The sequence below is a fragment of the Falco cherrug genome, chromosome W (genome assembly GCF_023634085.1).
Source record: "Falco cherrug isolate bFalChe1 chromosome W, bFalChe1.pri, whole genome shotgun sequence".
Taxonomy (NCBI): Eukaryota; Metazoa; Chordata; class Aves; order Falconiformes; family Falconidae; genus Falco; species Falco cherrug.
In genome coordinates this window covers 5,716,149-5,732,037 of record NC_073719.1, presented here as the reverse complement: position 1 = coordinate 5,732,037, position 15,889 = coordinate 5,716,149, and the positions used below count along the sequence as shown (strand labels likewise).

General features: G+C 41.8%; 1 protein-coding gene across 9 annotated transcripts in view; it reads right to left on the bottom strand.

The window, feature by feature from the left end:
- The window catches only part of LOC129734462 (tyrosine-protein kinase Fer-like), a 231,785-nt gene that overhangs the window by 172,604 nt on the left and 43,292 nt on the right, over positions 1 to 15,889 (bottom strand). The window contains exon 1 of one of the 9 annotated variants that reach the window (XM_055698000.1): positions 9,778 to 10,434. The exons of 7 other annotated variants lie outside the window; for them this stretch is intronic. Coding sequence is in view for 1 of the 2 variants with exons in the window: in XM_055698004.1 (XP_055553979.1) it covers positions 15,133 to 15,206 (74 nt within the window). In the remaining variant the exon portion in view is untranslated. Of the gene's footprint in view, positions 1 to 9,777; positions 10,435 to 11,145; positions 15,207 to 15,889 lie in introns of those variants that run through there. One more of the 9 variants, XM_055698004.1, reaches the window with a different exon arrangement.

Genomic DNA, 15,889 nt, shown 5'->3' with positions numbered 1-15,889 from the left:
ATGGAGAGGACCACACCAGAGCAGATATCCACCCTGCAGCCCATGGAAGACCCCATGCTGCAGCAGGTAGGTATGCCCTTAAGGAAACTACAACCCGTGCAGAGCCCACACTGAAGCAGGCTCCTGGCAAGAACTGCGGCCCATGGAGAGGAGCTCATGCAGGAGCAGGTTTTCTGGCAGTAAGTGCATCCCATGGGGGACCCATGCTGGAGCAGTCTTATCCTGAAGAGCTGCAGGCCATGGGAAGGACCAACATTGAAGCAGTTTGTGAAAGACTCTAGTCCATGGGTGGGACCCCACACTGGAGCAGGGGAAAAGTGTGAGAAGGAAGAAATGGCTGACAGTGTTATGAACTGACCGCAACCTCCCATTCCCCACCCCCCTTGCACCACTTGGGTGTGGGTGGAAGCATAGAGGCTTGAAAGCAGACCTTGAAGAGATGAAATTTGTGTGAAATGAGGAATACACAAAGGATTGTGAACTCTTCTAAATTAAAACATGGAAAAATGTTAAGGCGGGTCATAAGAGTTGAGGGAACAACAAGTAAAATAGTAGCAAAACTGATAAATCCTATTTCAAATACACTGGAGTTAGGAAGCTTGTCAGAAAATTTAAAGAGGCTGTTGATGAGCAATGTATAAAAGGAACTGGTAGGAAAAAACCTGAAAGAATTTTTTGGCATCTGTGTTCATTATGAAAGACCTTCAGAGATTTCCTTGCTGAAAAGACTATGAAAAAGTATCTCTCTCTGATGAGGTATCAGAAGAAGAGGTTACAGAACAAATGTAAGGAGAAGAAATTACCAGGACTCTACAGTGCTTAGCTTTAGAATTTTAGAGGAACTTGAGAATGTTATAGCTGGAATATTATGGTCAGTTTTTACAGGAGAAGGTAGACACTTAATGGAGTGCATCAGTTGAGGCCTGTGTTTCTTAACATATTGATAAGTGATTTAGAAGAGGTGGAAAAATGAGGAGATAAAGATACTGAAGAAGATGCTGACTAAAGGAAATGAAAATGAGAGCCAAATGCAAAGAACTGAAAAAGAACTTTGAGACACAATGATTGAACTACAAAATGGTAAATGTAAATTTACTATTTTACCACTTACTGAAAGTAAGTGTGAATATTTATAGAGATGCATATGGGGGAAAACTATCCAAGCTTAATAATCAGTTCTAAGCTTACTAAATGCACTCAGGAATGAGATCTTGGGATTAGTATAGATAGTTTTATGGAAACATTAGCTCAGTGCTCCACAGCTGTCTGAAAAGGTGTTATTAATAAAGGACTAGACAGCATTATTCCACCACTGAGTAACTCCACATAACATGATATGCAGTTCTCTCAACTCAAGGACATATTTGAAATGAAAAAGGTTTAGAGAAGGGCATCAAACATCAGAAAGGTAGAAAACAGGGAATGCACAAGGAATGACTAAGATGAGGACTCTTGAAACTAGAGGAGTGAAGACTGAGGAGCAACATGCAAGAGGGAACAGTGAATAGATGTTCCCAACCTCTTTTAATATAACTAAAAGGTATCATATGAAAATAGTAGTTTGTCCCAAACAAGTAAAAGGACATTCTTCACCTAGATTGTAGCTAAGCTGTAAAATCCTTTGTCCAAGGTTATTGTGAACATGAAAAACTTGTGGTTTAACAAAAAAAAATATTTGAAGGGATATGTGGTGGGTTGATCTTGGCTATCTGCTCTCTTACTCCCCCTCCTCAACAGGACAGGGGGAGAAAATAAGATGAAAAACCTCATGGAGAGGGAGACTGCTTAATACCATCACAGACAAAACAGACTTGAATTGGAGAAGAGTAATTTAGTTTAATGCCAATTAAAAATAAAGTATATCCAACTGGAGCTCAACAATATAAAGGTGATGATAAATTATCCTGAGAAGGATGAACAACAGCCAGTATATGGTAAATATTATTACTTCCTGAACTTGAGTAGGAAAATAAGAAAATATTGAAATTATAAGAAATGTTGAATTAGAAGTGGAAAGAGAAAGGCGCTTTTAGATCTTAATATATAGAGAAAAATCAAGATTGAATTCAGAGATGTTAGAGTACTGCATTGGGCGCATGTGGAAAGTTTTTGGTAGCAGAGGGGGCTGCAGGGATGGCTGCTGTGGGAAGAGGTCAGGGGCTGTCCTGTATCAGACACATCTGGTTCCAGCCAGCTCCACAACAGCCCCACCACTGGTCAAAGTGAAGTTGATGGTATTTCTGTGAAAGCATATTTAAGAAAGGGCAGAAAATGTCAGGGGGAAACATGACGGACAACAACACACAACAAAAGAGTGAGAAACAACAGAGGGAACACCAAAGTCAGAGGAGTATGATGTACTCCATGGCAGAGCAGATATTCCTGAAGGGATTGCAGCCCATGAAGGACCCAGGCCAGAGTAGAGGAAGAGTGAGAAGGAAGGAGTGACAGAGAGAAACCACTATATCCTGACTGCACACGTGCACGCACACACACACACTGCAATCCCTTCCACTGAAGGGACTGAGAGTAGCCAGTAGCAATAACAAGGGGGGAGGAGTCTAGAGTGAAGTTGAGCCTGAGAATGGGGGAAGAAAGGTATTTTCCTTAAGTGCGTTTGTTTCCCAATACCCAAATCAGTACTCAAATATTTATATTAATTAGCAACAAATTAAGTTAAATTCCCCAAAGTTGAGTCTGTTTTACCCACAGTAATTGGCAAGTGATCTCCCTGTCTTTATTTCAACCCACAAGTCTTCTTGCTCTCTCATTCTTCCTATTTTCTCCTCCCCCAATCCTGCTGGGTCGAGGGGTGTGAGTGAGCAAGTGGTTGCATGGGTGCTGCAAGCCAAGGTCAACCCACTACAGGGTACAAAACATTTGCAACTACTAAAGGACACAAAGGCAGAAAGACAAAGCTCTAAAAATATATTACAAGTAAGAGTTGAAGGACACAAGAGATTCATTTCTTAATGGAATGCACAACAGAGAAAGCTGAAGGATTTTGTGCCATTTTGCTTCTAAGAAAGAAATTTGGTAACAAATAACCTAATAAAATTTTAACAGTAAGATAGGCTATAAGATGAAGCAAGAAAAAAATGGACTATCTGGCTACATTAGAGGCACTTGCATTACATGATTAGACAAAGTTCACACTAGAGCAGATGCTCCCAAACTGTGGTTTACACATGCATATCTGTGTGGTACACATACCAAACTGTATGTGAATAATACATAGCAACAGTAGTATGCAAGTGTCCCCATGAAGGAGCTTTACCTGAACTGTAAGGTAGGATCTTGACATATGGGGTTTGATTGATAACCAATGAGAACAATTACCTTTGTGCAGTTGCTGACCCAAGCTGTCTAATCAGTAGTCCCTCATGCCACTTCAGACTGTCAGGGCATTGATAGCATGGGCCAGTGGCTACCTGCTGAGGGGAGTCAGGGGTTATGGTGGATTTCTGAGCTGGCAGGGGAGAGGCCTTGCCAGCCTAACCCACCAAGCCCAAACAAGGCAACAGGGCAGGCTGGGGGGCAGTCCTCAGACCAGGGAATCAGGCACTTCCTTCCACTGGAATTTGCAGAGGCCGAGCCAGGACATGAGCCTGCAGGTGGGTGTCAGGATCAGGCCTGGTGAGGGTACCCAGCATCAGACCTGGGGTAGCTAGGCAGGGACATGATGATAGGGCTGGGTAGAGGCCAGGCTGAGACATCAGTCTGTGGGTCAGGGCCAGCTCAGTGATGCTCATGGCCAGGCAAGGCAGGGCTGTGGCAGAGCTGGAGACTGGCATTCCTATGGTATTGCTGGGGCAGGGACTGACAGCCCTGTGCTGAGCTGAAATAGGGCCCCTGGGCAAGAGTGGAGGAGGCTGATAAGAGCCAGTAAGGTCTATTAGAGCCCTCTGGGCCTGCACAAGCTTCACTTTTGCACACTTTCTAAAAAGCTCCATTGTATTATGTGAGTTACTGTCTCTCAGTCAAGCCTTTCAAATGATAACTCAGGAGGAGAGGAAAGTAAACAAGATTCATACAGGAGCATTGTTCTTACAACATTCTTAAAACACACAAAAAGACTATAGATTTTTTGGAATTCAGAATAGTCTCTTTTTCTTATCTCTTGCTTGTTCATTAAAACTACTTGTTTCCAGTAACAATTCCCTACAGTGTCTGAAACTTGCCCTGATTTGATGTTTGGTTGGTAGCTGAATCATACCTTTGTTTGACCTTGCAGTTGTCTTCATACTTCTCAAATTACACATACATTTTTTCACATTAGATTAATATTTTTTTATATTTTGATTTATATTAATAACATTTCAATTAAATCTTATCATTTCTATGCTATTATATACTACAGAACATGATAGCTAAAACTCTACTCTCAAACTCCTCAGCTTTATCTGTTCTGTTAAAAACTGCATGGAAGAGGATCAGTCACTGTCATGCACAAAACCTTTTCTCTCTCTTTTCCTTCAGACCATGACATACAAGCATGAAACAAGTTATTCTCCTTTGGGTATATTTAGAGGGTTCTTTTGGTCATCTCATCCATTTTTTGGTTTATCTTTATGTGGCTCAGATACACAATCAATATTTTTATTTTAAATTCCTATCCAAAATTCTCTAGCATCAGTTAGTATATCTGTTTATTTCCCAAGAAAAGCCAAGGAATTTGGTTTTGGATTATGATAATTTTCTCTATTAAAGCTTCAACTAAGGTATCACAGCATTTTATTTCAGAAAAATTTAAAATGGAAACTGAAAATAATATTAGGGGAGTACCAAGGTTTTTGTTTTTATTTTTAATGAAGCAACAATACTACTTTGAGAAAAAAATGCCAGTTTTGAGAGTATGTTTCAGACAAAAAACAACCCTTCAGTTTATTTCAGAATTTAAAATTTTTCTAAACATCAGCACTGAAGTGTAAAACTAAGTCAAACCATACCATAATGCATTAGATATTTACCAGTGTTTAAGAAAGTCAATTTTGGTATGGACTAAAAACTTCTAAAATTAAAGCAAACAGGAACCTAGGCATGATAGGGAGGAAAAAAAAATACTAAACTTAGAGTGATATACCAAGCCAAAGCAGATAGGTATATTCAAGGTAACCAACTCCCAATACTGAAGAAAAATTTACACAATTTACAGTGAATTCTTAAGAAAGCTTTGTTGCTTACCACTTTTGGGGGCAACCCTCTAATTTGTCCATTTCTTCTATTAAGCCTTTCCTCATAGTTTGATTTCTCTAGTCTTCCATCATTAAATAGAAAAGACCAAGTCATAACACCTAGTAGAAGTTACCTTATAATTGATTATTCTATTACCTATTTAGTTGATCTTAGGATCTTCCTGATCCCATCATCTGCTTAAATTAAGTATTTTATATAATACCATGTACATCTAAATATCATAGGTGATAATGAAAATGATTTCTTCATTTGATAGCTTTTATTCATCCTGGGGAAACTGCTAGCACATTAACCAACAACATGGATTTTTAAGCATTTTTGTTTCCCATTTTGAACCCAACCTCACTAGGCTTCTACAAGACCAGAAGTCAAGAGACTTTAAAATAATTTATACTGATCTACGAAGTATTTTTAATGCAAACTACCTCAACTAAACTAAGATAGCTTTCATTATTAGTTCCATCTCAGGAAGCAAACTCTAAAATTTACTGACAAGCCTGAATTACCATCACTCTCCAAATAGAGATTTAAGTGCAGTGCTCTTAATTAACATGGATTTTATAAGACCTAAATCGCAAAAATGGACAGAATAGAGTATGTTGCCTTTTAGTCTCTAAGGTCTTTTTTTTTCCCTTTATGTATTGCAAGAGACTTACATGAATATTTTTTTTCAAAAAAAGAAAATCACCCATTCTCTCCTCTACTCAATATATTTGTGAAAAAAGTATAAGTTGTTTTTCCCCAAACCTTATCTAACAAATTCATGACTGCAAGTGTCAAATAGGTTTCTGATGGAGGAAAAAACTATTTGTATATACTTAAAAGTTTTCAGAATACTGAAGGTCTAAACTTCTGAGCTAAAAGTTAGGTCAATAAAGTTACCTGTTTAATGAGTATCAGCAGTTAAGATAAATAATAAAGTATAACAGAAAGAAAAATAAAAATGCAATCTTATGCACTGCCATAACATGCTTGAGCTAATAAATACCACTAACAAATTCTCTCAAAATTATGAGTGTTGGTCTGTGAGAACAGAGTAGTGCACATCCTGGGGCTGTACGTCTATGTTGATTTGAAACAATATGCCTAAGTTGGACCCAAACTAGCTCCACAAAAAGCCACCGAGATCTCTTGGCACCATGCTCCCTCCCCAGAGTTCCCTATGCTAAAAGCTTTATTTTCACAAGAAACAACCCTAGGCCTTGCAAGTACTGGTGTTCTCTCTCTGAGCGGAAACATGCAAAACACCATATTTCTTTCATTGAGCCTGCTAACATCTGTACATAACGCAGGCCAGTTTAACCAGCATTACTAGTTTCATCTTACAATGTAAGAGTTTCAGGCAAACACAAACTCAAACCCCTGAGTTTCCCTGATGTCAGTAATATCTAAAGGAAACATATGCCACCAGGAAACATAATGGTATAATCATGATTATACAAACAGCTCAAAATAAATGCACCAACAACCTAATAAAAATATTATCTGACCATTCAGCTATTACAAAGAGCGGTAGGGCAATAACCTAGTTTAACCAAAGCTTTTTTACAGCATCCTTATTTATCATAGATATAGCTTGTGTTCTGTACAGCTTCATTATATACCAATAAAATTGAATCAATTCTAATTTCACGTCCTGAAGTATTAAATCACGAGGTGTGCAGGAATCAGAAAACATTCTCCCAGCAAATATAATACTGTATAATATGCTAGGTGTACTTTAATATTATTAAGTCTTTTTTAAATCATAACATTGCCAGGGAACAGAAGGCAACCTAGAGACTGCAAACGTGATTTAATTTTTACTATGCTATTGCAATTCCACATATGTGTTATAAAAAGATGAAATTATATGCTTATCTACTGGGTCTGGCTAGGACAATATTAACTTTGTTCATAACACCCCATATGATGTTATTTGTTGCTAAAAGAGCATTGGTAACACACCAATGCATTGGCTATTATTGAACAGCACCTGCACAGCATAAAGGCTTGCCCCTGCCCCCGGAAAAGCAAGTAGGCTAGGGGTAGACAAGAGGTTAGAAAGAGACATAGCCAAGACAGCTGACCCAAACTGACCAAAGAGAGATTCCATACCCGAGAACATCATGCTCAGCAATAAAAGCTCAAGAAGAGGAAGGGGGGACAGTCACAGTTATGCTCCTTGTCTTCCCAAGCAACCATTACACATGCTGAGGCCCTGCTTTCCAAGGAAGGGCTGGATAGCTGCCTGTACATAGGAAGCAGTGAATTACTCTTTTTGCTTTCCTTGTGCAGAGAGCTTTTGCATTCTCTATTAAACTTTCATCATCTCAATTCACAACTCTTCACCTTCTTTATATTCTTCTCTGCATCCCACAGGAGAGGGAAGTGGACGAGAGGCAGGCTGAGTTGACTGACCACAGCACTTTTTGGTCCCTCACATTGGGCACAAAAATGGATTGTACTGGGTTAACCTCAGCCAACAGCCAGATACCCACCCAGCTGCTCACTCCCCCTCCTGATCAGGACAGGGAGAGAAAATAGGATGAAAAAGGTCACGGGTCAAGAAAAAGACAGGTAGATTGCTTACCAGTTACCATTACAGGCACAACAGACTCAATCTGGGGAAATTTAATTTATTACCAATAAAAATACACTTGGGTAGTGAGAAACAAAGAAAGAAAAACCCAATCAAATCCAACAAAAAATCCAAACCTCCACCTTCCCCCAAACCCCTTTTCCCAGGCTTAATAGAACAGGGGGAGGATGAGGGGTTACAATCATAGCATCAGGACAGCCCAGTAGGAAGAGACCTCAAAAGATCATCTAGTCCAACTTTTCATGGGGAAAAGGGAGCCTAGATGAGATTAGCCAGCACCCTGTCCAGTCACATCTTGGAAACCTCCAGTGATGGGGACTCTACCATGTCCCAGGGAGAGGTTGTTCCAGTGACTGATTGATCTCACCATAAAAAAAATTCTTTCTTATATCAAGATGAAACCTCTCCAGTTGCAACTGGTACTTATTGCCCCTTGTCTTCTTCATGTGACTCTTTGTGAAGAGAGAGCCTCCATCCTCTTTATAACCACCCTTTAAGTACTGGAATATTGCGATGAGGACCTCCCCAAGCCTTCTCTTCTCCAGGGAGAAAAGACCTAACTCCAGTCTTTCCTCATACGGCAAGTTCTCCAGCCCTTTGACTATCTTTGTGGCCCTCCTTTAGACCCTCTCCAGTCTGCCCACGTCTGTCTTGAATTGTGAGGACCAGAACCGGACACAGTACTCCAGGTGCGGCCTGACAAGGGCTGAGTGGAATGATCACATCTCTATTTCTGATAGCAACACCCCTGCAGATGCAGCCCAGGATCCAATTTGCCTTTGTTGCCTGAGGAAAAAACATTGACCACCACCCTCTGAGCGTGGTCTGTTAGCCAGTTTCCTACCCACCTCACAGACCACCCATCTACTCTGTATCTTGCCAGTTTCCCACAGCCTTCTCCTGGACGAACAGCATTGAATGCCTTGCTGAAGTCCAGGCAAACAACATCCACTGCTCTCCCCATGTCGACAGAAGATATTATTTTGCTGTAGAAGGTGATCAGGTTAGTCAGCCATGATTTGCCCTTGGTAAATCTGGGCTGACTTTTCCCAGTCATCTGCTTCACTTGGCTTGTGATAGTTTCTAGGAGGACTCATTCCATTACTTTCTCAGGGACTGAAGTAAGACTAATGGGCATGTAGTTTCCCGAGTCCTCTTTTGGGCCTTTCTTGTAGATGGGTATGACATTTGCCCTCTTCCAGTCATCAGGGACATCCCCTGATCACAACTTTTCAAAGATTATAGACAGTGGCCTCGTAACAATGTCAGCAACGTAAGAATAGACTAGACTGTTTCAGTTGGAAGGGACCTACAACAATCATCTAGTCCAAATGCCTGACTAGTGTCAGCCACTTCCCATAGATTTATGTGGGTTGAGGCCTTGCAAGAGGCTGCAGACCAGCCCTTCCTCCACTACTGGTGGGTCAACGCATGCATTGTCATAGCTACTTGATCCTGTGATCTGGGGTCCAGCTGCATCAGTAAAGACAGAGGAAAAGGCGGCAGTGAGAACCTCTGTCTTATCAGCATTAGTAGTGACTAGCTTCCCTGCCCTGTTTAGCAACGGGCCTCTGTCTTCCCTCTGCTTCTGCTTACTGCTCACGTGCCTGAAGAACCCTTTCTTCTTGTACTTTACATCTCTGGCCAATTTCAGTTCTGGATGAGCCTTAGCCTTCCTGACTGCATGCCCTAGCAAGGTTCTTGTAGTCCTCGATGGATATTTGGCTGCCTTTCCATAGCCAATACGCTTCTTTTTTGCTTTTAAGCAAACCCAAAAGCTCTTTGTTAAGCCAGGGTGGCCTCTTGTTCTGCCTTCTTCCTTTCCCTTTGTAGGGGATGGACTGTTCTTGTACTTTCAGGAAGCTGTTCTTGAACAACTCCCAGAACTCACAAGCTCCTTTGTCCTCCATAGATACTTCCCACAGAATCCCTCACAGCCCAACTCTGAGCATCTTGAAGTTGGCTCTTTTAAAATCCAGGGTCTTTGTCCTACTACTCACCTTCGGCGTGCTCGGCGGGATCTTAAATTCCACAATGTTGTGGTTGCTGTATCCAAGGCTACCATTGGCAGTTATGTTGTCAAGTAAGTCTTCTTGATTTGTGAGTAGTAAATCTAGCAATGTGCCATTCCTAGTCAGCATGTCTAGCATCTGTAGCAGGAAGAAGTCCTCAGTGTATTCCAGGAACCTGATGGACGACTTGTGCACTGCTGTGTTGTTTTCCCAACAAATGTACAGTTAATTGAAGTCACCCGTGAGGACCGGATTCTGTTGGCCTGAGACTTCCTTGAGTAGCCAAAGTAAGGTTTCATCAAGGGTGTCATCCTCATTGGGAGATTAGTAACAGATACCTAACAAAAGATCCCCCTTGGTGACGATCCCTCCAGTCTTGATCCAAAGGCATCCAACAATGTTCACAGACTCCATAGCTTATGTCCATGCACTCAAACTAGTCTTTTACATAAAGTGCAACTCCAACTTCCTCCTTCCTATTTTTCCAAAAGAGTCAGTACGTAACAGTTCCTCTCTGCTGTGCTCCTTTCTCCTGCTCTAGTGTAGGTTCACTATGGCTGCATTTACTTCAGGAAGTATCCCACTGCTCCAGCATGGGGCTCTCCTCAGGCTGCCTCCTGTGCCAGACATATCCAGTTCCGGACAGCTCTGAACCAGTTTGCATATAAAGAAAAACCATATCTCTTAATAGCACATAATTTTTTAACAAAAAACACCAAAAAACCCCACACTAGTTACTCAAACCTTCATAATTTATTCACCTCACAAACCAGCTTGACAATTCAAAGGTTCAGAAACCCTATGAAAATACCATGGCTTAAAAAAATTACAACAGCTCAGCTGACCTACAACTGATTTACTGATCTATTATCTACACCACTACAACTACAAAAATATTTGTAGTCAAGAACACAGCCCAGAAGGAGGTGTGTGTAAGAGAAGCTGTAAGACATTTAATTTTGCAATTCTTGGCAAAAATATTGCAACATTTTTCTGAGGATCAGTCTGTTAACTGAGATTTACACTAAGATAGTAGGGAAAGTGAAATTAAGTATGAAATATAATAATAGAAGACATACTAAATGGAAGAAAGAATAAGAAGGTTAAGGAAAACCACAATAGAATTAAGTGTCTTAAAAACAGTGCTTTTTTGGTTTTATCATGGTTTAACCCCAGCCAGCAACTAAGCACCACACAGCTGCTCACTCACCCTCCCACCCAGTGGGATGGAGAACTGAAAGGGTAAAAGGGAGAAACTCACACGTGGGTTGAGATAAAAAGAGTTTAATAATTAAAAATAAATTATTATTATTATTATTATTACTGTAAGGAAAAGGGGGGGGGGGGGGAAATAACAGAGAGAGAAAAATAAAACCCCAAAAAGACAAGCGATGCAAATGAAAACAATTGCTCACCACCAACTGACCTACGTATAGCCAGTCTCTGAGCAGTGCCCAACTGTGTCCCCCCATAACTTTTTGTTCACCTCCAAACTACTTGCTTGCTGATAGGGCAGTGTGAGGAGCAGAAAACATGGCCTTGACACTGCGTAAGCACTGCTCAGCAGTAACTAAAACATCAGTGTTATCAACACTATTTTCAGCACAAATCCCAAACATAGCCCCATACAATCTACTATGAACAAAATTAATTCTTTCCCAGCCAAAACCAGCAGGGTTTTATTTAAAAAAAAATATTAATGCAGTTGTATTGAGTTTACATGACACAGTTTTGGTAGCAGGGGGGCTGCAGGGGTGGCTTCTGTGAGAAGACACCAGGGGCTGCCCCCATGCTGGACAGACCCAGTTCCAGATAGCTCCAAAACAGATTCACCACTGGCCAGTTGAACCAATCAACAATGCTGGTGGCACCTCTGTGATAACATATTTAAGAAAGGGTAAAAAAAACCCCAACCTAACAAAAAAACCCCAAAAAATCCACTGCGCGGCAGGTATAAGAGAAAGAGGGGGGAGGAAGTCAGAAACACAATCCTGCAGACACCAAGGTCAGTGAAGAAGGAGAGGGAATGCAACTGATGCACTCTTTGACCAAACTTATGGTAGTTTGGTTCAGGCTCCAAAGTAAAGGCCTAGGCCATAACCAGGCCTTGAACTTCTCTAGTTCCAATCTGTTCCTGTTCTTTGAAAACCCACACAGGAACAGGGTGCCATGAGGAGCATTGATGCATATGAGCTTGGAGACTGGAACACCAATCATGCAATTAACACATGAATACCAGGTGGTTCTTCCAAGACTAATTTGTCAAGGAACAAAGAAAATTGTAGATACAAGGAGTCTCATACTTACCTTTTCTAATCACATGTAATTTGACTACAAGCCAACCACTTTATTCCATAAATATGACAGCCCAGGAGAGCTTTTTTTGAACGCTCGCTGCTAAGCAGCTAGCTGCACAGCAGTGATCTCCCCTTAAGCTGGGACATCTCTCAAGGTTACTCTTCAAGGTTGAGACCCTCCTTACCAACTGCAGATCTTTGATAAGTGACCAACATCATGCATAACACTGCATTGTAGTGCACTAAGATTTCTGAATTGGAAACTTTGAATTGTTATTACATCCTCTGTGCAGTAAGTAATAGAGTGAACCTTGCCATCAGACTTTGTTAAGTCTCACTTTTACAACATCTTACTTCAATAAACCCACTTTTGCTGATACCTTTGGCAGTGATTCTTTAAGCAGTCTAAAATCTCCCCCATGACAGGGAATAGGTGTATTGGGGTAAGAGCAGATATTCCCCTGCAGCCCATGGTGAAGACCACGGTGAAGCAGGTTGTCCTCCTGGAGCCCATGGAGGACAACATTGAAGCAAATATCCATCCTGCAGCCCGTGGAAGATCCCATGCTGTAGTAGGTAGATATGACCTGAAGGAAGCTGCAGCCCATGGAGGGCCCACACTGGAGCAGGCTCCTGGCAAGAGCTGCAGCCTACGGAGAGAAGCCCATTCTGGAGCAGGTTTTCTGGAAGGAACTGTGGCCTGTGGTGAACTCACACTGGAGTAGTCCATTCCTGAAGGACTATACCCCATGGAAAGGGCCCATGCTGGAGAAGTTCTTGAAGAAATGCAGCCTGTAGGAAGTGCCCACATTGGAGCAGTTCATGAAGGACTGTATCCCATGGGAGGGACTCCACGCTGGAGCAGGAGAAGAGCATAAGGAGGTAGGAGCAGCAGAGACAAACTGGTTTTAGTTTGTCATACAAAATTCCCCATCCACCCTGCACTGCTCAGGGGAGGGCAGAAGAGTTGGGAACAGAGAAGTTGAACCTGGGAAGGGGGGGGAGGTGTTTTTAATTTTGTCTTTGGACATAATCCTACTATATTAGTAATTGGCATTGACATTAAATTAATCATCCCCAAGGTGAGTGCGTTGCCTGTGACTGTAATTGGTAAAGGATCTCCCTGTCATTTTCTCAACCCACAAGCTTTTTTCATCTTATTTTCTCCCCCTGTCCTATTGAGGAGGGGGAATGAGAATGGCTTAATGGAAACCTGGCAACCATTTAAGGTTAACCCACCACATCAGTTAATCAGGAGAACATCAAAACACTGCAGTTCCTGAATAGGCAAAACACTCTTTGATTTCAATGGGAAAGTTTAGTGCATGAGGAATGAAGAACAATGACTAGAAGTAGAACAGAAAGAATTAAAACATATCAGATCACAACACCCTGTCATAATTTTAATATTTTGTACTATAAGTTCCCATGTTATGTAATTACTTGGGGATAAACTTCAGATTAAAGCAATACAGAGGACAGATAGGGAACTAAATGAAATTAACAACTGAGTATATATTTATGTTTTTAAATGAACATAACACCAGTTTAAAAAAAAATGCTAAATGGCACTAAGTATAATTTCTCTTATCCAATGCCATTTTGTCTTTACATGCTGTAAAGGTATGTGGAAAGAGTGTCTGCTCCTTTAAGGGTATCTAGTCAAAGGAGCCATAAACAAAATCAGAGACAAACCTGAGGGACAAGTGATAAGGGAAGGTCATGACAAGAACAAACCTGGCCAGTCACACTAATTGGTTAGGATATGTGGAGTGTGAGAATGTTTATTTCTTCAGCTGGTAGGATAAGGAAAGGGAGACAAACACAGAGAGACATAAAACCTGATCAATTAGCATTAACAAAGACAATAACCAGAAACAAAACTGGTCAGTCACGCTGAGGGGCTATCAAGAAACTGCAGGCAAACTATCAAAGGAGCTGGTCACAGGTAGAACAGGGCCAGTCAGTATGCTTGTCTGGATAAGCCCTGCACCTGATCACTGCAGTCTATCCTATAATCTTATATCTTCTTATTAAATATTTTCTTAACTATCTTTCTGCATAATCTCACTCTGTGTCACATGCATGTGTGCTGCAAGGATTAAGCACCAGCTACTGGTGAGACCTGTGTGTGAGTGGAATTTGGTGCCAGATACTGGAATCAGACAGGGAGTGTAGGTGCCCTGCAGCCTGTGCTGTCAGCTACTAGAGCAAGCGAGGGTCCTAGCATCAGTAGTTGGAGAGGGCCATAGATCTCTAGACATAGGTAGGGTACTACAGATTTTGTGCCTGGAATGCCTGTTACCGGGTGAGTGGATTTGGTGCAAGCTACAGGAGTAGGACCAGGAGTGTAGGCACCCTGTGGCCTCTGGTGTCAGTTACTAGATGGGGGGGGGGGGGATAGGGGTGCCTTTAAACTCCAATCACTGGGGTGGGAACAGTGTCTGTCTTGAAAACCAGCTACTGGGAGGGACTGGTGTGAGTGAGGGGCTCAGTGCCAGCAGCTGGAGTGGGACTGCATGTCACAACCCATGTGCCTGGTGCCGGCTGCTGGTGAGGGCCAAATGTCTGTATCTTCTCCAAACCTAGTGTGCATATGTATTCACTAGCAAACTTCAAGCTGGACTAGCTGGCAAGTAGGAGGCCCTGGATCTGGGCAGGGATATCAGACAGGCAAGGGTCTGTGCTGGTACACCTAGAGGGACTTGCAAGTACAGAGTGCCTATAGGATAAGCATGTGCATGCTTGCTAGTGAACATCAAGCTGGACTAGCCAGCAAGTAGGGGACCCATGAGGCAGCTAAGAGAGCCCAGGATCTGGGCAGGGGTGCCTGACAGACAGAGGAGCTGTGTCAGTACTTGAGGGATCCGCAAACATGCACATGCTTGTGAACCTAAAGTGTTGTGTGTGTAATTTCACTAGTGAACTTCTATCTCTACCAGCTGCAGAGGAAGAAGGGGACTTGTCTGTCTATGTGTTTTATGAGAGTCCTATACATAGGAGCTGTTGAAGGCAATGCCTTATCTGTGATAGTCTGTGTAACCGGTCATGTCAGCATCCTCTGGCTGTGTGTGCACATGTGTCTCTGGGATACATGCTCAGCTTTGCTACTGGTGGAACCTGCAAAGGGAAAGTAGTAGTCATGTCCCTCAGCCTGGGCAGAGAGACCCCAGGTCCCCAGGCACACCAGGCTGGGCTCCAGAAGCCAGACAGGAGGAAGTCCTGGGCCAGAGCAGCTGGAGGAGGAAGCCATACTCTTTAACATCCCTCAACAAATTCATTTATCAGTTTTCACCCAGAATTTTGGACAAATTTGGAAAGAAACAATCTTTCTCTCAGCACCGATAGCTACTATACTGCATCATGAATTATAGCGCAACAGAACCAAGGACAATAAGTATCATTTTAGGCAGCTATACAAAAAGTAAAGATAGATCTTGGAATTATATTTACACACTGCCATCCAATTTCTTTAAAGAAAAAAATAATCTTAGAAAGGCATGTAAAAAACCCCCACCAATTAACAAGATATTTCAACAGACAATAGAACAAAAGCTTTCATTTACTTAATCATTAGAACAAATCAACAGAAATCAAAACACACACAATTTGGACACACCATTCCTTTAAAAGCTTTAAAACATCCCAGCATACCAATGAATTCTTTTCCCCCTTTAGCTTAAGGTTAAACAATTTGGATCCATTCTACTAAGTGTCAGGAATTGATGCTGCTGCCACTGCAGCAACCATAAAAGATCACAGGATGCAAATAGGCTGCAGCTACAATGTAGATGAGACAGAAC